General features: G+C 41.7%; 1 protein-coding gene across 2 annotated transcripts in view; it reads left to right on the top strand.

The window, feature by feature from the left end:
* Nucleotides 1–21,430, top strand: part of LOC144497402 (zinc finger SWIM domain-containing protein 6) — a 175,748-nt gene that overhangs the window by 114,395 nt on the left and 39,923 nt on the right. For both annotated transcript variants that reach the window (XM_078218615.1, XM_078218626.1), the window contains exons 2-4: nucleotides 4,106–4,462; nucleotides 5,661–5,809; nucleotides 10,077–10,227. In XM_078218615.1, coding sequence (XP_078074741.1) covers nucleotides 4,106–4,462; nucleotides 5,661–5,809; nucleotides 10,077–10,227 — 657 coding nt within the window. The remainder of the gene's footprint in view (nucleotides 1–4,105; nucleotides 4,463–5,660; nucleotides 5,810–10,076; nucleotides 10,228–21,430) is intronic.

Raw genomic sequence — 21,430 nt, 5'->3', positions numbered from 1 at the left:
TTCACTTGAGGATAGATTAGAGAGGTTGGGGCTGTTCTCCCTGGAGAGAAGGCCAAGAGAAAATTTGATAGAGATGCTCAAAATCATGAGAGGGCTGGACCAAGTCAAAAGGCTGAAACTGTTCCTGCTCATAAAATGATTAAGAATGACAGGCCACAGAGTTAGTGATTTGTGAAAGAAGCAAATGTGATATGAGGAAAAAGCTTTTTCACAGAGTGGTTCAGGTCTGGAATGCACTGTCTGGAAGTGTGGTGGAGGCAGGTTCAATCAAGGCATTCAAGAGGGCATTAGATGATTACTTGAACAGAAACAGTTTGCAGGGTACGGAGGGGAATGGCACTCGGCCATAATGCTTGTTTGGAGAGCCAGTGCAGACACGATGAGCCAAGTGGCCTGCGCTGTAACAATTCTGTGAATCTGAGAGCTAGGGGCCTAGAGAAGAAGGAGGGAGAGAGAAAATAGGAAGGCAATTAGAGAGGTGTGTGGGAAATGCAACGAAATAATGAGTGGAAAGTGTGGAGCAGCACTGTTGCGGGAAGAAATGCCTAATTTACATTTTTAAAATTGTGCTTATCCAGTGAGGCTCATGTGGGGCTTAGGATTTTGATAAATGCCTGGACGCAGCTTTGCAACTAGAAATCTGAGAAGATTTACATGATTACCTCCCATTCATCTTAACAATATGCCATAATCCCAAAGAAAACCATTACTGCACCAAACTGAATTTCACTTTGTGCTGAAAACCCTGATGCTGTCGTTCATCTTCAAAGCCGCGTTCTTTCCTGAAGTACTTTCCTGATCGTACTGAGATGCAATCCCATGGGCAATGGCCTGTCTATTCCAACTCTGTCCAAATAACCATGTACATGACTCTGTGACACTAATGCTGGAAAAATGGAGCAGGTTGTCCATGATGGCTTGAGCTGGGACAGGGAGGAACCTGTTCCTGTAATTGAGCCTTGTTTTATCTTCCAGTGTCTGCAATATTTTTGTTCCTGATTTTCACCTTCTGCTATCCATGTTTCTGGGAAGGAATGGCAAAGGAGAGCTGTTGTGTTCGATTGTTCCCTGTGTGTGATTATTTCAGCTGGGGTATGATTACTGAAAAGGAAAAACTAAATTGTAGGCAAGCAGCTTTTAAGCATTGAATAAAACTCCTGCGCGCACAATCTCTATACATAATGTGTGTGTGAAGTAACTGCAACTTGGCTTCTGGCCTTTATGCTTTAAAAATAAAAAATCAACGCTCCAGCTAAAAGACAGCTTTCCTTTTTATTCCTTTTGTGGGATGCAAATGTCGCTGCCAAGGCCAGCAATTGTTGCTCGAAAGTGGTGGTCGGCCACCTTCTTGAATCGCTGGTGTAGGTACAATCTGCAGTGCTGTTAGGAAGAAGTTGAAGGATTTTAACCCCAGCGACAGTGAATGGATCCATAGAATCCCGATGTGGAGATGCCGGCGTTGGACTGGGGTAAACACAGTAAGAAGTTTAACAACACCAGGTTAAAGTCCAACAGGTTTATTTGGTAGCAAAAGCCACACAAGCTTTCGGAGCTCTAAGCCCCTTCTTCAGGTGAGTGGGAATTCTGTTCACAAACAGGGCATATAAAGACACAAACTCAATTTACATGAATAATGGTTGGAATGAGAATACTTCCAGCTAATCAAGTCTTTAAGATACAAACAATGGGAGTGGAGAGAGCATCAAGACAGGCTAAAGAGATGTGTATTGTCTCCAGACAGGACAGCCAGTGAAACTCTGCAGGTCCAGGCAGGCTGTGGGGATTACAAATAGTGTGACATGAACCCAATATCCCAGTTGAGGCTGTCCTCGTGTGCGGAACTTGGCTATCAGTTTCTGCTCAGTGACTCTGCGCCGTCGCGTGTCGTGAAGGCCACTTTGGAGAACGCTTACCCGAATATCAGAGGCCGAATGCCCGTGACCGCTGAAGTGCTCCCCAACAGGAAGAGAACAGTCTTGCCTGGTGATTGTCGAGCGGTGTTCATTCATCCGTTGTCGCAGCGTCTGCATGGTTTCCCCAATGTACCATGCCTCGGGACATCCTTTCCTGCAGCGCATCAGGTAGACAATGTTGGCCGAGTTGCAAGAGTAGGTACCGTGTACCCCGTGGATGGTGTTCTCACGTGAGATGATGGCATCTGTGTCGATGATCCGGCACGTCTTGCAGAGGTTGCTGTGGCAGGGTTGTGTGGTGTCGTGGTCACTGTTCTCCTGAAGGTTGGGTAGTTTGCTGCGGACAATGGTCTGTTTGAGGTGGTGCGGTTGTTTGAAGGCAAGAAGTGGGGATGGCCATAGAATCCCCACAGTGCAGAAGGAGGCCTGTCGGCCCATCAAGTCTGCATCGGCTCTCTGACAGAGCATCTTGCCTATCCCTGTAATCCCACACGTTTACCCCGCTAATTCCCCGAATGTATACGTCTTTGGACTGTAGGAGGAATCTGAATCTGTATTTGAATACGCTTAGTTGAGTAGATAAAGAAGATTATAGCTTCCTTTTGTCATGGCTGTGATTATCTAACATAGAAGCTTGGAATTGAATAAAGGACCTGCATGATGTGACTGGACTTGTGCCTAACAGGAGTGAGTTGAAGTTGCAAAGTCCAGCATCTAGCAGACAGCGATGTTCAGACTGGGGTGAAATTGAGCAGTGATCCAGAAGTGAAGGACAATGTACTTTGTTACAGTTTTAGGTAAGTGACTCGGAGTTCATAGTATGCTGATGGAGTTAGAGAAAACTTTAAATAGGTGGCATTGACGCCCCCTTGTGCTCTAGGTCATGGCATCTAGCAGGAACAAGCTAGTCCCCAATGTCTTCACACTACTGGCTAACTAAAAATTCTGATTTTGCTTTTTTACTTGCCTTAATATTCGGTTGAGATTCCTCAAACTGCAAAATTCTTGATTGAAATATAAGGACTTGTTTTCGAATGGTATGCCTTGACGTTGGAGCTTTTTTTCGCCATTATTTGTGGTGGTTCACTTGACAGTAGTTGCACATGTTAAATCTTAGCAGCTCTTTGCTGCAGAGCCTTTTGGCACTGAAGATCTGCTTTAATTGTCCCTATTGTGTTCCAGCATTGCTACGAAGCTTAAATATGAGACAGCAGATTTAAATCAATGCTGATTTAATCCTTTGAATACTGAGCATAATGCAACTTTCAGTTTACCTTTTTTTTACTAATGTAACCTTGACTGTTTCTTGGGTGGCAAACTACTCCATAAATTTTGGATGTGCTTGCTTGAAATGTTCTGCATTTTGTTTTCAGTTTTGCAATTACCATGGCAAATGGTCAAAAAGTGCTGAAAGATTAGTTGTAAATAAATGTCTTGGTTTGCTGATCTATTTTTCCTACATTGTCCTTGTCGTAATTATCGTCTGCCCGTCCTCCTCCTCAACCCCTGCAGTCTAATTAATCAAAAATAAAGGAAAATAAAATGAAGTGTTAAAAGCTACTGGTCACGTTTGTTACTGTACAGAAACCTTTTTGATTTCATTTTGCTTGGCTCAGTTCCCTAATTATAAGGTTACCTTTAACACGTCCTATTTGCTTTGGAATAATGTAATGTTACTGTGCTTCGAGCGTTTGTAAGAAGTGTAACTTTGCTTCACCGATGGGTAAGCAGCACAGGGAGATCACCACTATTAGCTATAGTTGGGCGGAGGTGGGTGAACTCCCACCCCTGTTGGCAAATTGCAGTGTATTGCTTCTGTCTGGCTTCCTTTACTATGGGTTGAAATGAGGGACATGCAGCCATGGCTGTGGACTGCTTTAACTTGGCAAATTACTTGGTTGGTTAAAGCAATAGCTGGAAAATTAAGATTTTTACAGTTGTGAGTTTTCCCTCCTTCCAGTTTGGTTAAAATAATCAGCTCTTTTTCTCTGTGTCTCAAAAGCAAATCAATAATTTTTCATTCCCTTCTATGATCATGCTACTATTGCTGACATACTTGCTTTCATATTACAAAATGTGCTTCTCCCATGTTGTGATGCAGCTGCAGTGTCCGGCTGGAAGATAAGATGCTTGGCAAGATGACAGATTTGTTTATTTCATTGCTGATAAATGCTCTCCTCTTTTCTTTGCAGGATTTCACTTAAGTGGCACAGTAACTGAACCTGCCACGCAGTCGGAACCAGAAACTGTTTGCAATGTTGCTATCAGTTTTGATCGTTGCAAAATTACCTCAGTGACCTGTGGCTGCGGAAACAAAGACATCTTTTATTGCGCGCACGTTGTAGCACTCTCGCTGTACCGGATTCGGAAGCCCGATCAGGTCAAGTTGCATCTTCCCATTTCGGAGACACTTTTTCAGATGAACCGAGACCAATTGCAGAAATTTGTTCAGTATTTGATCACAGTACATCACACAGAAGTTCTGCCTACTGCCCAAAAACTAGCCGATGAAATCCTCTCCCTGAACTCTGAAATCAATCAAGTACACGGTAGGTTCAGCGTGTTGACCTGGCATTGATTTTTCTTTTCATTGGGCTGAAACCTGCTTTGCTGATGTATTAATATAAACTTTTTAAGTGCATAATTGTAGATTGCGTTTCAGTATTTATTAAAAGTGAAGCAGATATCTCGAGTGTATTGACCAGACAGTCCTAAATCAATAGAGAGATGATTGTGTGTTTCAGGATGGTTCGGCACTGAAATATAGTATAGCCAAATATATCTGTAGAAAGTCGCTATGGTTTGTATTTTGTGAACTCTTTGCTGACATATTTTGATTTGAACTGCCTGGTTGAGCATTTGGGTAGTCTTTGTTTTGTCATTGTGGTAAACAGTTTGCACAGCCAGAGGGTTTGCTGATATAATGAGATTTATATACATGAAAGTATCTGTCCAACTTGCTTATTCCTTTTTTTTTTTCTCCTTTTCCCCATCAGATTTTCTTTGATTTTCTTTAGCCATTCAGGTTTTAACAGTTAAGATTCTTTTTTTCCCTTCTGGTTGATTTTTCTCTCCCATCTTAATATTTTTCCTCTTGGTCATTAATTTCTCTCCCCTTCCATGCTTCCAGTTCCTACAGTTTTTTTTTGTCCTTGGCTCTTATCATGATCAAATTAACTGTATGGCCTTTAGAAAAGCAAATTGCCGAGAGTCCCTGACTGTAGACCTCTTTCCAGGTGGCCATTGCTCAGCTAAAAAGACCAAGGCTTGGACAAGGTCTATCTGTGACGTTTTTCTAAAGGCCTTGTGTCAGTTGCATGCAGCATTCTTGCGGTTTTTGGCATTTTGTCATATTTGCTTTTCGGGAATGTGAAATCATTTTTGGGACGGAAACAAAATATATTTTTGCTCCTTCCTTCTGTCTCTCTCTCTCCCAGCGCTTTGTCTTTCCACCAGAACAAATTGGATTGTTTTAGCTGTGATCTGCAGGGTGAAAATGGTCCCAAAAAAAGATTTCCATTTGTAAAATTATATAACAGTCAAGATAACCAATTGCCTCTGACACAGAGAGCAGGCGTAGGGGATTCAGTCTTTAGACCCTCTGGGTAAACAGTCCAACACATCAAGACTAGAATTTCTGGAACAAAATTTTACACTCCCACTCACATATATTTCTTTTACGCCTTTAAACGTTCAAGCTGAATTTTATTTGACACGACTTTTAAAAGTTTTCTTCTTTGGATGAAGGTGCCCCTGACCCAACAGCAGGGGCCAGCATTGATGATGAAAACTGTTGGCACTTGGATGAGGAGCAGGTCCAGGAACAGGTTAAACTCTTCCTCTCCCAGGGTGGTTACCATGGATCTGGAAAACAGCTGAACTTGTTGTTTGCAAAGGTATGGATTTTTAACTTGTCTCTCACCCGGCAGCCGATGTGTATGCATGGCCTGTGGACCTCACAGATCAATACCAAAAACTGACAATTCACAACCAGTAAATCAAACACTAGAAATGACTAAGCAAAGAAGTAATATCATCTGACCCTAAAATATTAAGATTCAATCGATTATACTCATTGATGTATTGATAATTTGTTATTTTTTCATGCTTTTTAAAAAATTAATTTTACTTTGAAACTGTGTCAATGGGTTTGAGTGTAAAGTTAGTTGAAAGTATGGATTTATATTAAAAACAGATTTGGCTTATTTGAAGTGCACCAATGAGGAGATTATATGGGTATGGTTTCTTTAAGATGTCGTGGACTATACGAAGACGAGTTTTTGTTGAAAAATTCACTCAGACTGTTTTATAAAAAGTAACCCCTGATTATTGTTTCATGGAAATTATTTCTTGGTCTGCCTTGAATACAATCCTTATAGTGCTAATTTATTTGCAAGTGATGAAAGGGATTGGCTTGTCTTCAAGATTCATTAGCTCATTTAGTATAAATTTCACTTTTTTTAATGCATCTACACCGAAGCACAGGGTTGTTTAAAATTACATTATAATCATATGATGCAGCTTCAGTTGGGTCAGGTTTCCCCATGCGCAATGTGACTTAATGCCATGACTTTTGAATATAAAGTCTAGATTTTTTTTGCCAATTTCTGCAGTATAAATGATGTCATAACTTCGTTCTTTGTATGTTTTTTTACGAGTTTATTCAAAGATTGCAAAGTAAATGTACCAACACTGCGATCCTAGTAGGGAGCCATGTTCAAACGAAGTGCAGATCAGCGTTAGAGCACAACACTAATCACTTTTTTAAAAAATCCATCCCTTTACGAACATACCTGTTGACCAGGAACTCGGATCAATTGAATTGTCTCCTGCATTTTGACGGTACTTTTTGAATCTCTCGCTTTAGAGGAAAATTATCTCCATTGGAGAATTCAAAGTTATAAATTGCTAAACAAAAATTGAAGCATGTTGTGTTTGTACCGCTCTTTACAGTAGTCTTCTCCACAGCTGTTAACATTTTGTTAAACTTGGTACATTGTGAAGTCTTTCACAGGTAAGGCATTGGAAATTGCTTAGCTAGTGTGCTGATGCAGCACACTGCAATGATGGAGTTTGAATTAGCAATGCAGTTTTCCCCTGGGCCCACCCATATGCCGAGTTCTCTGTCTCAGCAGGCTGGTATAGGGAAGTACCAAGACTGGCCCTGCAGTAGAAGGGAAGCTAAAAGACTTTTTTGATTGGCGGAGCCCTGGCTACCATGGTGGTCACTAGACCACCTTTTGGGTTGTAAAATAGACCCTTGAAAGTAGGAAAAGCTGTCTTTTTTTTGTTTATTTGTTTTAAAAGTAACATACCTCACATTCAAATCAGTTTACATGTACAGTGTACACTATATTTTCTGTCTTCTCAAAGCCCTGGAGTAGAGGCAACAGCTGTCCTCTACTATTTTGCCTAGTTGAAATTCTTCACGTCTAAATGGTGTGTTGATTGGCTGATTAACTGTGGAAACATCACAGCTAATCTGACTTAGACTTAGAATTTACAGCAAAGAAAAGACCATTTAGTCCAAGCGTCTGGATGAGAAATGGATCTAATCACATTTAACCACCCTGCTTTCATATCTCTTCAATCCACCCCCTTCACCCACCTATCTAATATAATCTGAAATGTTGACTTTTTTTTAATACTTCAGCCACTAATCCTGAAAATGAATTCCACAACCTCTCAACTTGCAAGTCTGAACCTTGCTGTCAGTGTTAGGACACCATTGTTGCAACCATTTCCAGCTCCCAATCCCATTGCAGCGTCCACTGGCTTCATTTTACAGGAGGTGGCCAATTAGAGATGGTGAGCAGGCTGCAGGAGGGCCAATCGGGAGCCAACGCATGAGGGAGGAAGGCTGGCAGCTGTCATGGTGGCTGCAGTTCAGATAGTGTCAGAGGTGGAAGAAGGAGCGCACAGAGAGAGGAGGAGGTCGAATGATTTTCTTAATCCCCAGGATTCTCCATGGCAACAGTCTCTGAGAGCACTGCTGCAATGGCAGGACTGCACCTACACTTTGTTTTCTGTTATTTATTCATCTCGTGTAAAGCTGCAGCTGTTGGATACTCCCGCTATGTGCTCACTTCCTGCGAGCTGGTGAGCCATGCAAGGGTCCCTGACACCTCCAGGAAAATTGGAATGGCACAGAAAAATGCAGCTTAGTTACCCAGTCACCTCCCTTAATTAGCTTCCTGTCACTGCCAAGTAGGTAGCCAGCAGCACTCCAGTGCCATCCCCAGTAAAGGTGTGTGGAGATGGAAACATTGGGGAACTGGCCCACCCAGCTGGAAGAGGTTGGGGAAAATTCTGACCTTGGGTCAGAAAAAAACAACTTCACAATGTTCAAAATCTGTTGTTTTTAATCTTGTCTACAGTGCCTCCTTTTAGACCATTCAACTTCGGGAAGTGGTCTTTATCTACCCTGTCCCATCCTGTCATAATTTTAAAAGGTGCATATATCATTCTTTAATTTCTGTTTCAATTTTAAAAAACTTCTCAAGTCTCTCTCTTTTTTTATTTCCTCATATCAGACAACATCCTAGTGAATATGTACTGAATCCCCTTTAAAAACCTTACAACTTTACTATAGCACAACACTGCACACAGTACTCTAACTGCAGGTTTTATTAAGGCTTGACATAAGCTTATTAGTTATGGCTAGATTTTCATATTCTGTACCTCAGGAGATAAATCCTACAATTCTATTAACTTTTCAATGTCCTCATCTGCCAGGTGTACTGCCTTTTAATATTATGTTGTACCCTTCAAGATGCTCAGCTCTTCCACCGCACCTAGCCTGCTTAAATTAATTAACTGCTTTTTTAAATTTGATTTCAACTTCCACTTTCAATTTCAACTGCCATCTTTTAGCATCCATCTCATCAACTTCCCTTTGGTCTTATGACTGAGCTATTCCTCCTGTTCTGGTATTATCTACACATTTTTGACACCGCTCCCTCTAGGACTATATCAAAACCTTTGTGTGGTGAGCAGAAGAAATCTCAAAGGGACACCACCACCACTTCTTAAAATAAAATGTCCTCGACTCTTTTCTGTCTCTTTGGCCAAGTTTTAATCCAGTTTTTTTTCTCCTCCCCTCGCTCCATACCACTTGACCTTCTCAAGGTAGCACATGAAAGCTTGCACTGCTTCCACCACATTGTCCCCTTCTTTCCCCACCCCCACCTATCTTATCTGATAGTTCCTCAAAATATTCCCGTTGTCGAGGGGTCTACTTTCTCTCTCTCTGGTAATTTTATCTAAATTAAAGATGCCCATTTTTTTTCAATGGTGGATGCTAAGCTAACTGGCCTGTAAATATCAGGATTAGTTAAGTGTCCCTTATAAAAACTTGTACCAAGTTGGCTGCTCTCTATTTTCCTGGTGGAACCCATAAATAGGTCTCGGCAATTTTCTCCCTCAACCCCTCCAAAAACATAATTCATCTAAAATTTTCTGTTTATCATAATTGTTCATCTCACTTTCGATGCTTTAGCATTCCACTTTCAGGCAGTGGACAGTGATTGAAAGCCAGGAATGGGCGAATGTTCAATTGGCTGACTCCTTTTACTCCCCTTACCCCCAGTCCTTTTAGACGGGTACCCAGAAATATGTACACGGTAGTTTGGTGTTCTTATAAATTTCTGTTTTTCCTGATACATTACAGGCAGCTGTTTCTATTACCAGAAGTTTTTGGCCTATCCAGATTTTTTTCATGCTAAAGTGCATTGATTTAGGGCTACTTATTTGCATCTGATGACCTTGGCAATCAATAATCTAAATTAGAAGAAACAATATTGAGGTGGGAAAGCACCCATGCCCAAGGTAACAATGTCCCAATAACGGCAGTGCAAGGTGAAACTGATAGAGGAGCCAATGTTATTTAAGTGACTAATGTTATCGAAGGAATAACTGGTCTAAGATCACGTTTTGTTTTGGCATTTGTTTGAAGTGATTTTGGCCACCAAAATGGTATTGGACAAGGACATTGATGTAGGTAAGAGGTTCTTGAAACTGTTCCTAGCAGCTCATGCAGGAAAGTGTCTTCACTATGATTACTGATGGGGAGACCAGAACCTCCAAATGCATACTTTAGAAGAGAATGAATAAATGGTTCATGATGGCTGCAGCTCCTGTTTTAATAATTTATCTGTTTGGCAGGTGCGGGAGATGTTGAAGATGAGAGATTCAAATGGTGCTCGGATGTTAACGTTAATAACGGAACAGTTTATGGCTGACCCCCGTCTTTCTCTGTGGAGGCAACAAGGAACGGCAATGACTGACAAGTATAGACAGCTCTGGGATGAACTGGGTAAGTAAGAGTTGTGTTGGAGGAAAGTTGTTACTTAAATTGTAAAAGGGATTGTGTAGTGGAGGCATGGGTTTTTTAACCATTGTACTTTCTGCCATTTTGGAAAATATGATAAATATCCTAATAGTTAAAATTTAGGTCTGTTGAATGTGAAAGTCTTTGTTCTGCCGCAAAACTAGATAGCATTAAGCTTTCAATTAACTCCCTGATGTACAGTTGCAGCAATCTTTATATATCTTTTTGCTGTCTAATGGCCACAATGTGGGATGTGAATTCTGAATGCTGTGTGTAAAGGGAAGTATTGATACTACGGAGAGTGCAAGTGCAGAAACGAGCATTCTTTGGGGAGGGTGGGGGAGGAATCTGGCTAGTTGCATTCAAATATTTTCAGCTGAAATTCACTGTGATCCTCAAGGGGTTAAATGTGCAAAGATTTGTTTAAACATGGTTAACTTTGAAACTTTTCTCCACCTTTTTACTAAATCAGCTTGTCAGCAAGTATTGCACAGTGGTGCTTACTGTGAATGTTGGAAAATCTATGACCTAGGGTTATGGGTCTGGATCTTTTAAGGTAAATTACAAGAAAGAGTTGAAAATACTGCGTAAGTGCTTGAAATGTGAAGTAAAAGCAGAAAGTTCTGAAAAGTGCAATTGTTTAAGGTGTTGGCCTGTCCTCAGAGTTTCGGGGAACTTGATCTCCTTCAAACCTGAAATACATTTCTAATCTAGGATGCCTTTTTGTTAGCCTTTTAAAATCCGTGTTCTGATGCAACAAGTATCAGGTTCAAGGTTGGCACAGTGGTTAGCACTGCCACCTCATAGCGCCAGGGATGCGGGTTCGATTCCAGCCTTGGGTGACTGTCTGTGGAGTGGCATGGGTTTCCTCCCAGGTGCTCAGGTTTCCTCCCACAGTCCAAAGGTGTGCTGGTTAGGTTGAATGGCCATGCTAAGTTGCCCCTTATTGTCAGGGGACTAGCAGGAGTACATGTGTGGAGTTACGGGGATAGGACTTGGGTGGGATGGTTGTTGGTGCAATCTTGATGGGCCATTCTGCACTAGGGATTCTGTGATTTACAAAAGAATTGCAGCTGTCTGATGATCATGCTCTTGCTTCATTCAGATGCTTGATGAACTGCATTCGGTGTTAGTTAATCTCAATTTAAAGTGGAGTTGAGTAGCCTAGATAGGAGTACAGTGCATTTTCACCAGAATAATTCCTGGCTATGAAAAGAATTAAAGCATCAGGACAGGTTTGATAAGCTTGATCTGTCTGAGTGGTTCAGGGGTCATCTAATTTGAGGTGTTATATGATTACAGGATTGAGATTGGGAACATGTGGTGGAGCAATCCGGCACAAGGGGCGGAATCTTAAAATTTAGATCTGGGTGATTTCAGAATGACACTGGGAAGCATAAATGATGGTGGAAATCTGAAATGGTCTTCTCCCTGCGGGTCAATTGAAATCTTCAAGACTGAGATGAATAGATTTTTGTTAGGTAAGGATATCAAGGAAATTGGATTAAATGGAGAAGGTCAGCCATGATCCAGCTGAATGGCAGAACAAGCTTGAGAGCCCAATAATCTTCTCCTGTTCTCGTGTTCCTACCTAATAGTGGATGGAGGGAAGAAAATCTTTCTTGTGTTGATCTAGCTTTGCACTTGATCCCTTCCCAGCCGATCACCAAAATGGTGAGCTTGGAATCACAGAATAGAATCCCTACAGTGCAGAAAGAGGCAATTCGGCCGATCGAGCCTGCACCAACCACAATCCCACCCAGGCCCTACCTTGTAACCCCACGTATTTACCCTTGCTTGTCCCCCTGACACCAAGGGGCAATTTAGCATGGCCAATCAACCTAACCCACATATCTTTGGACTGTGGGAGGAAACCAGAGCACCCAGAGGGAACCCAGGCAGACATAGGGGGAACGTGCAAACTCCACCCACTAAGTCACCCAAGGCTAGAATCTAACCCGCATCCCTGGCGCTGTGAGGCAGCAGTGCTAACAACTGTGCCACCGTGCCACCCGTTGGAGGGGGTGAAATGAGGATTCAAGTAATTACCCTTCACTGAAATACCATTTCATTGAAGCTATTTTAATGCAAAAGTGACTGCTGTTATGCAACTTAATTATTTGGTTAATTCCTAATTTTTCCAATGTTACATAGAGTTCAAACATGATTATCTTCTGTCAGAGGTTTCAAGTTTTATTGCAGCTCCTTGTACTTTTTTCTTTTTCTACAGTTTTAATATTATTTTTCAGCTATGCATTTATTATGTTTTGTGATGTATTGCCAATTTTTCAGATTTATTGGGCTTTTAAGACAAAGTGTATGCATACAAATTTCGAGAGAAAAGCTCCAAGGCAATGGGGGGGGGGGGGGAATTTTTTGAGGGTCTGCAAAAGAGGAAACTCTGTCGGAGCTGAAATTTCACTTTACAAATGGCGGGTTCAAATTTGGAGATGAATTCAGTGATATGATATAGGGCGGCACGGTAGCACAGTGGTTAGCACTGCTGCTTCACAGCTCCAGGGACCTGGGTTCGATTCCCAGCTTGGGTCACTGTCTGTGTGGAGTTTGCACATTCTCCTCGTGTCTGCGTGGGTTTCCTCCGGGTGCTCCGGTTTCCTCCCACAGTCCAAAGATGTGCGGGTTAGGTTGATTGGCCGTGCTAAAATTGCCCTTAGTGTCCTGAGATGCGTAGGTTAGAGGGATTAGTGGGTAAATCTGTAGGGATAAGGGGATAGGGCCTGGGTGGGATTGTGGTTGGTGCAGACTCGATGGGCCGAAGGGCCTCTTTCTGTACTGTAGGGTTTCTATGATTTCTATGATTCTTTCTATGATTGTGGTGGGTCAAGCCTTGCACCTTTCCATAGTGAGATCCTACTTGTATTGTATTTGCCTGCTGTAAACACTTGTTATATATGTGATTGCATCCTACCTTCAGGATAAAGTCAGCAGCGCACAATCTTGTGGCACCCAGTTCCTTCATTTAAAGGTGGCTTGCAATATTCTGCTTTGTGCAGTTGTGGCGGAGGCCAGCGGTTTTCCTTGTTGAACTCTGTGACACAAGGGAGGGGATGGAGGAGAATGGCGGCTTCCATGGAGGGTGGCAAGGGAGAGTCAGTGGAAGTGGAGTGGGGCTGGGGGGGCATGGAGAAGTGGAAGAGGAGACCAAGGAAGAATAAGGGTAAGGGCCATAAAGGAGTTAATTGGGAAGGGCCTGGTGTCCTGAGTGTGATGCGGACAGCCAGTCCAGATAAGAGAATGAGGGACCTAAAGGGCAGTGTCCTTTGCTGTCCAAATGTGTGTCCAATGCAGGGTGTTGACTGGCAGAGCCCTTACAAGACTGAGTTTACCTGAAGCATTTTAATTATCCCCACTGGGATTGCTGTCAGATGATGTCCTTTACGATGCATTGAGGGGAGGACAAGTTGAGGAATGAGTACAACACTGGGCACTAACCTGAACATTCAACAAAGGGTGAACAAAAAAAAACAACCTTGTTTCTTCCAGGGTAAAGGAAATGTCCCCAACTCCCAAGTAACCATCAATGTGTATTAACCATGATGTGTTCCAATGCACTTAGCACTCTGTCTAAGCTAGTCTCATCAGGTGAAACCAGTGTAATGTGAAATTTTATTTTGCAAAACACCCATGATTATGTGCTTATAAGTTTTATGTTAATTGCAATGGAGTGGGGCAGTAAAGCTGTGATAGAGCCTCTGACCAGGCGACTCTTTTATAGCCCACCCATACCTACTGCATTGTTAGCTGACAGTGAGTTTCACCAATGAAAAGCTGCTCCCACCGCGTGATTGCCTGTGTCTCTGTCACGCCGCCAGCATTTAAAATTTTAGTTGGGATCCAATGTGAGGCAGCAAAAAGTGAGAGAGTGGAAGTGCCGTCCACATCCTGTTCTGGTGTCGGGAACAGCATTAAAATTCTGCCCTAGAGGTGGTTACAGTTCTAATGAGCTAGCTTTGATGTGGTTTTTCCATTGTCTGTAGATAATCAAATCATTAGCCTAGCTTGATGATCAATAAATACCTCACACCCTTTCTGTTGGGAGGTCACTGTTCCTTTGCCGTCTTGAACAGAGAATGATTTTAAAATAACAGCTAGAGCCCCAAATGATCTGCAAACAAAGCAGCAAGGACAAGCATTGGTCAAATTCAGAAGGCGAATGAGGTTTGTTAGAAATCTGTTTGTCAAGCAATACACTCACAGACGAGGGGAAGAGTACCCTGTACAATACTCTGTATTGTTACACAAAAGCAAGCTACTATTGGAACTGATTGTGGGGGGGTGGGGACCAATCCTTCCACATCACAGCCTGTAGCTACTGTGATCTCCAGACAGGCAAGGAGAGCCTGTCTGGAGCACTGGACCCCCGATCTGCCATTGGGACACTGCATCCTCGCAGCGAAACTGTTTCCCATCAACTGTGTGGGTACCTGGTGATGAGTTCTGTGTCTTATTTAGTCCCATCTTTTTAGGTGTTTTGATTTTGTTGGTAGATCACTAGGGATGTCACTTGGATCTTTTAAGGTGCACCTCATTAGGGGCAAATGGTTTTAATGTCTCATCTAAAAAACAGCATTAACATTTAAATATCATTTAACCAGTTGAAGATGATCCCTCAGTTGAGGAAACTGTTCCAAGGCATTGAACAGATGAAGGGGAGATCCCTGCATTGCAAAAACTAAAAAGATCTAAATGATACAGAATCTATTTTTGTAGCTTTTTGATGTTTGAAAATCTGGCCCCACCTGGTCTGAAAGGTAAAGAACTCATTGAATGATTACTGCTTGACCAGTTTCTTCTGTTCTGGTCTTGGTAAAACTCCTTTTACAATTCTTGAAAACTATTTAATATCTGGGTTCATTGACACTGACACGCTGAAGGAGATGATCAAATGATTCTTGGTCCTGGGCAAAACCTTTGGTGTGCCTGTCTAAATAACACTCAATAATGGTGTGTCTCTTAAAGTAAAACCCCACTTGCTAAATATGTTTCTTTTTCATGTTTTTAGTTACTCACCCTTGGTATTCCCTTCCCTTGCAGCATCCAATAAAACTGGAAAGGCTGCCAGCCAGTTCCCAGCAATCTGCTCATGCTATTGGATGATTAGTTGCTGGGAAGAGTATGGCGGTGACCCAGGGTGGCTATACAATTCAGCTTTTTATTTCTCTTTCCTCTGCCCTGCAGGATGGATGATTGCTGGTGGGGTTTGGTACATCACATTGGAACTGCAGTGCAATGTGTCCTTCCAGTGACAAATGTTGTCCTCAGCATTCTGAGTTCCTCACTGCATTGAATTTCATGGCCTGGAGCTTCTGAGGAGCAGCAGTTGCCATCCGATCGCTACTTCGCTCAAACTTTTCCCAACTCGGTGCTGCTCCGTATTTCTTGCCCAGTCTTCCGAGCTATCTTTACCAGAAATACAGGATGCTGTGTCCATCTGGGGACTCTGTTGAAGTGCAGCAGAGTTGAGGGGAATGGGAGTGGAGGTGGGGGATGACAGGACATACCCACTATTTTACACCTCTAGCTAACTTGTAGTAATTTTGAAGGTGAATGGGTGGGTGAGGGGTAGGGTGGGGTGAGTTGGTAGGTGGTTGAGGTGTAGTCAGGGAGGGGTAGTTGGTGGGTCAGTTCTGGAGTTACTCGGGAGTTAGGTTAGGACTTCTCTGCCTAACATTTCTGAATAACTAATTCGGGTGAACAAATTGAGTTAGTGTCAGAGACTTTGGACAGCTCCAGAGTCAGAGAGTTTTGTGGAGGGTCCCAGCGAACAAGGGAATTGCCAAGCAATTCCCATGTAGATCAGTGTGTCAGGCCTTCCATAGGGTCCTGACACACTACTTCAACCGTACACCCGGTTTCTGACAATCTGGAGACCCGTAGATCTGGGCCCATATTGATATGGGAATCCAGGGTAAGAATTGTGTAAAACTTAAACTTTTTTACTGACCACTTTCAAACTAACACTTTTTTTTTCTGCAAGCAGCAGCAGAATTCGGTGTTTTTTAGAGGAGATATTTATGGGATTGAATCTGGATGAGAATAGAAGTATACAGTATTACATCGATAATAAACAGATGGTTACAAAGGCTGTAAAGTGAAGCATGCATATGTATTACACATATGGTTCAAGTCAGTTGTTTTAATGGCTGAGTTGTCAGTGAGTTTGCCAGTGTTTTAAGGTCTTGCTGCTCAGTGGGAAAATTGACATTCCTGAATAAAACTTGATTTTTTAAAAAGAAAGCTACAACAACAACGTATCTGCTAGAATTGTAAAAACTCGGTTTAATGCATTTGAGAAAACATGAAGACCTGAAGTGGAAGGAATGCTGCAGCTATATTATGCAATAATGTAACTGTTATAGGGGGGCACAGTGGTTAGCACTGCTGCCTCACAGTGCCAGGGACCCGGGTTCACTGTCTGTGTAGATTTTGCACATTCTCCGTGTCTGCGATTTCCTCCCAGTGCTCCGGTTTCCTCCCCCAGTCCAAAGATGTGTCAGTTAGGTGGATTCACCATGCTAAATGTGTGAAGTTACTGGGATAGGGTGGGGGAAGAGGGCCTGGGTAAGATGTTCCGTCAGAGTTGGTGCAGACTCAATGGGCTGAATGGCCTTCTGCACTGAAGGGATTCTATGAACATCACAGTTTGGACTTGGTGGAAGGAAAGGAAAATAATTCCATATTTAGGCAAAATATTATGCAGCCTTTTCTCTTGCAAACTTTGCAGTTGTGCTTTTTGAGTCGCAGGACCCATTATGGCAGCAACCAACAAGTTCTCACATTTTGCGTGCACACATTGCACAATAACAGGACGAGTGAATGACTGATTAATATGTTTTGGTGTTGGCCAGTGCTCCTCTTCAAATAGTACCATGGGATTTTTTTTATAGCTAGAGAAACCTCCTCTTCAATGCCTCATTTGAAGAGTGGAAGAGGCACCCAATGTAGTTATTAAATGTCGAAATGACGTCAAATAAGGGCCTGGTTTGTTTATTCCACAATGCCGTTTCATTATCTGTTGAAACCTGGAGGCCCAAGCCTAAATCAAAACTTTACTACTCAGAAAAATCGCTGGTTTTCAAATGAGTACGATTGCCTGTTTTCCCTTTTTTGAATGTTAAACGAAACTTGTATTGAGGAATAAAGACCCCCACCATACACTCGTTATGACTGCTGAATTAATAATGCAGGTTTATAAATAAAACAAAGATTCTATTGTATTCTAGGTGTGAGGTTAGTCTAAATCTCAGTAATTTTGTGGAGTTAGGCTGTTTATTTTGGTATGCATTCATACTTTCAAACATATTTGAACAACAAAAAACTCTCTAAGAAACTTACTACAGTATCATCTCTGCTCTGTTATATTGAGCCTGTTAACATGTTTTGCTCCATACGATAGTTAATTTCCCAGCCTTTGCAGCACAGCAGATGTACTCTTTTTTTTATATTTGAGATTTTGACAAGTTGGAAGATCATAGAATCCCTACAGTGCAGAAGGAGACCATTCGGCCCATCGAGTCTGCACCGGCCACAATCCCACCCAGGCCCTAACTCTGTAAGCCCACGTATTTACCCTTGCTTGTCCCCCTGACACTAAGGGGCAATTTAGCATAGCCAATCTACCTAACCCGCACATCTTTGGACTGGATACCATGGTTTGATTGTTTCTGAACAGTTATAGTATTTTTAAAAAAACATTTGGATGTCGATTAGTGAAGTGGAGTTTAACACGTTGCATTGCTCCATAAAATGTTAGGTTTGTGTTTGTAGCCGAGATTCTCAACACTCCAAGCTCAGGATTGTGATAGGCAATTGGGGAAGGCGCTCTGCAACATGATTGAGGTTTGTCTCACCCTCAGCTGCTCTCATGCGTCTCCTAGATCCTTGCTGTTTAGCATTAAGAAAGGTCTGGGAACAAGTCACCCGAAAGACTGAGGAGTGGCACTTGCTATAGAAGAAAGAAAAAGCGAAGAGGATATAACTTTGAATTATGAAGCAGTCAGGGGTGAAGTGAAGAAGTTCTTCATACAAATGACAGTGAAGAGAGCTCAGTAATTGTGTGCAAGAGCATTACTTTTCCCAGAAGTAAAATGCTACAAGAGTGATTTAATAGCAATTGCAATCTTGTTGTAATGTTTCCCCTCGATAATTGTTCTAAGGTCAGTTGGGCAAAATCTGTGAAAGGATAGAGTGGCTATTGACCTTAATCCTGGTGCAAAGTGCATTGAAATCTTCTGTTGTGAATTGAATAGGTTCCTGCCTAGGGTGGCTATATCTGTTGATCCCTTAAAGCTCAGTGCTTTCTGGTCTATATGTATGTGGTCCATAGCTTGGAAATCAAGTCAACCTTTTCAGTGCCAGCTCAGTGACTTGAGGCTAGATAAAGTTGCTGCTCTGTGACTAGTGTTATGATTCTGTGCAATAACAAAAGGTGACATGTAGACCACAGAAGTGAATAGGCTTTCCATGTAAGCCGAATGGCTAGTTTAACTCTATGCGCTAGTGACAGGATCACATTGCTTCAAGGCTCTGCTTTGGAATTAAATGCTGAGCCCTGCTAGATACCAGGCATTGCAATGAGGCTGATTTTTTTTTTTGTCAGCAAATGGGATCTGCAAGTTAATTGGTGTTTCTGCAGGCTTCTGGCTGTGAAATGAAATTGGAAGCCCTTTAGCCACATGGAAAAGCAGGACCTGAATACAAATGTCACAAGTCACTGTCAAAAGCCAACTGTGAGATGAACACTTTCCCACTCTGGTGTTAGACCATTTATTGATGATTTGAATATGGGGATTACATTTGAGGCAGAACGCCCCATTAACAGGAGCATACTGCAGGCTGATGCCCTTATGGCAAGATAAAGAAGCAAATCCTTTAAATCCTGTCCTTTTGACATAAAAATAAACCTTTGGTGTTGTGGCAGGATTGGGATTTTCCTGACAAGGCAGCTAGTGAAAGAGTTAAAAGAAAAATTCATTCAAAATGGTACTGCAAAACAACCATTTATTGCTTTAGTGTGGTATGAAAGAATCATTATCCTTGTCATTCCTAAAGCCAGCCATAATTGGAGCAGCTACTGTTATCAAAGCTGGGCTGTTCTCATGACAGCCTAATAAAGCTGAAACTGTTAAATTAAATCCCTGATGCTTAATCTGATGAAACCACTGAGGTAGAAGAATATTAGATGAGTGTCTGCTATTTTTCAGAGTGATGGACCCCCAAACAGCTTGTCAACACACCAAGATTACAATAACAGATTTAACGGCAGACTAACTCTGTCCTAACAAATATTGGAAACTCCAGCCAAGATCCCATCTTTAAGGATATATTACTCAATGTTTCTCCATTTTCACATGTTTTTTGTTTTAATTGAAAACTATCTTTGTTTTGTTTGAAGGATCTTCACTTATTTCTGTTTTGTAGCAACACTTGAGAAAAACATCTTAATGAATAGGGCAAACCGTAATTCAGTTCTATGGAGAATTTTGACCCTTATTTAAACTATCGTTAATCTAGGTCTGTCAATTCTCATCTATCTTCTGCCAGGCAGCTGGTCAGCAGTGCAGGTAAATTGTTTTGATTTCATTTGGCATCATATTTGTTTTGCCTGAAGTTCCCTGCTCCCCCCATCCCCATTAGTCCAATGGATCAAACGCTATTTAAAACATATTTGTGTGCACATGTATGTTACATAAGAAGACATGTAGTGAAAGTCTGTTAATTTACTTTAGCTTGGGTAGTTTTTAATACAACATGTAGTCTTTTTTCAACAAATGAAAGAAGTGTAGTTTGGAAAAGGCAATGATTCCCACTTGCCGCAGATAGCACAGGTAATCTATTGCATTAATCAGGCAGCCACTGTAAAATGCATAGGGAGTGATTAAACTATCATACACAATACAATCAGCTTGAAGCAGATGTCAAGACCAATACATCAAAGTTTAATTCAATAATGGAGTGAATTAGGACAAAAAATAAAAGATTCAGTCGTCTAAGGACCCCGAGTCCACAGCACACATTATTTTGTGGCTGTCTTTTCTGTGCTGAGGCTGTGCGTGCCTGCTGCACATGATCAAGCTTTGTCTTTGGAAAAATTGTAAATGCATAGTCACCCAGAATAATAATAAATTGTTAATGTGCAGTGTTTGCCATATTTCAACCATACCCTTCATGTGGTTATGTGAGATTGAATATGCTGCACTGAAACCTTTTATATATCCAATGTCAGGAGTGATCTACAAAGTTGTCATCAGAATTCTGTATAACTGAAGTGGCGCAAATGTTATGAGCTCCTGGAGTCCTGAATTAAGCGTCATTGCTGCAAGGTTTTGGGGATCAATATAATAAATCATGTTGAAACTTCTCTGTCCATACATGGAGTTTTGACTAAAGGTACAGGAGAAGCTCATTGCTGAGTATGCATGCACCCCTTATTATAAAGCAATACCATTGTGACCTGATCAACGCTGAGCTAAGCCTTTGACCCCATATCCTCCCCATTGTATAACATTGCCTACCTTCACCTAACATGCTTGATTAACAACTGAAACCTTTATATTTGGGACCAGGGGCAAGATTTTCTGTGCAACCTGTCATGTGTTCTTCAAACCTTCTCCACCTACTTCTATAGGAATCTCCTTTAAAATTCACCTTTTTGATCAGATGTCACTCATTTCACTTAATTTTATTCCTGCATGACTGATATTTGTGCAGACACCTAATAGAATAATTTTTAATTGTCGAGTAACCTAAATGCAGCCTATAGAGTGCAACACCACCAATGGTAAATGGCTGGTCTCGAGTAACAAATGGCAGAATTTCTATCTTGCCTGTGAACTTTATTGGAATACATTACTGCTCCAATGAAGGGACTTTTTAAAAATCTCCTGTTTTTGGCAGCATATTTGTTTTCTGGGTCTTTTCCTCGTGGTAACAAAATCTGAACTAGCATTTCTCCAGAGCTTTCCTATACATCACTTGAAATTTATTCCTACTGTTTCCCCAGTGGCATTAATATTAAATTGCATAGCACTGTGAGAGTTAGCATCTCGTTATCTAATGGGAAACGTGATATTTGCATGCTTGCTCCGAAGGCTCTCTTATGTACCAGTCAGTCACAAGTTCAAATTCTTTCTAAATTATCTTGGAACTGAAGCTAAATAGTGTGGTT

Source organism: Mustelus asterias, chromosome 1 (assembly GCF_964213995.1).
Source record: "Mustelus asterias chromosome 1, sMusAst1.hap1.1, whole genome shotgun sequence".
NCBI lineage: Eukaryota > Metazoa > Chordata > Chondrichthyes > Carcharhiniformes > Triakidae > Mustelus > Mustelus asterias.
The sequence above is the reverse complement of the archived record's forward strand: the minus strand, read 5'-3'. Positions and strand labels throughout refer to the sequence as shown.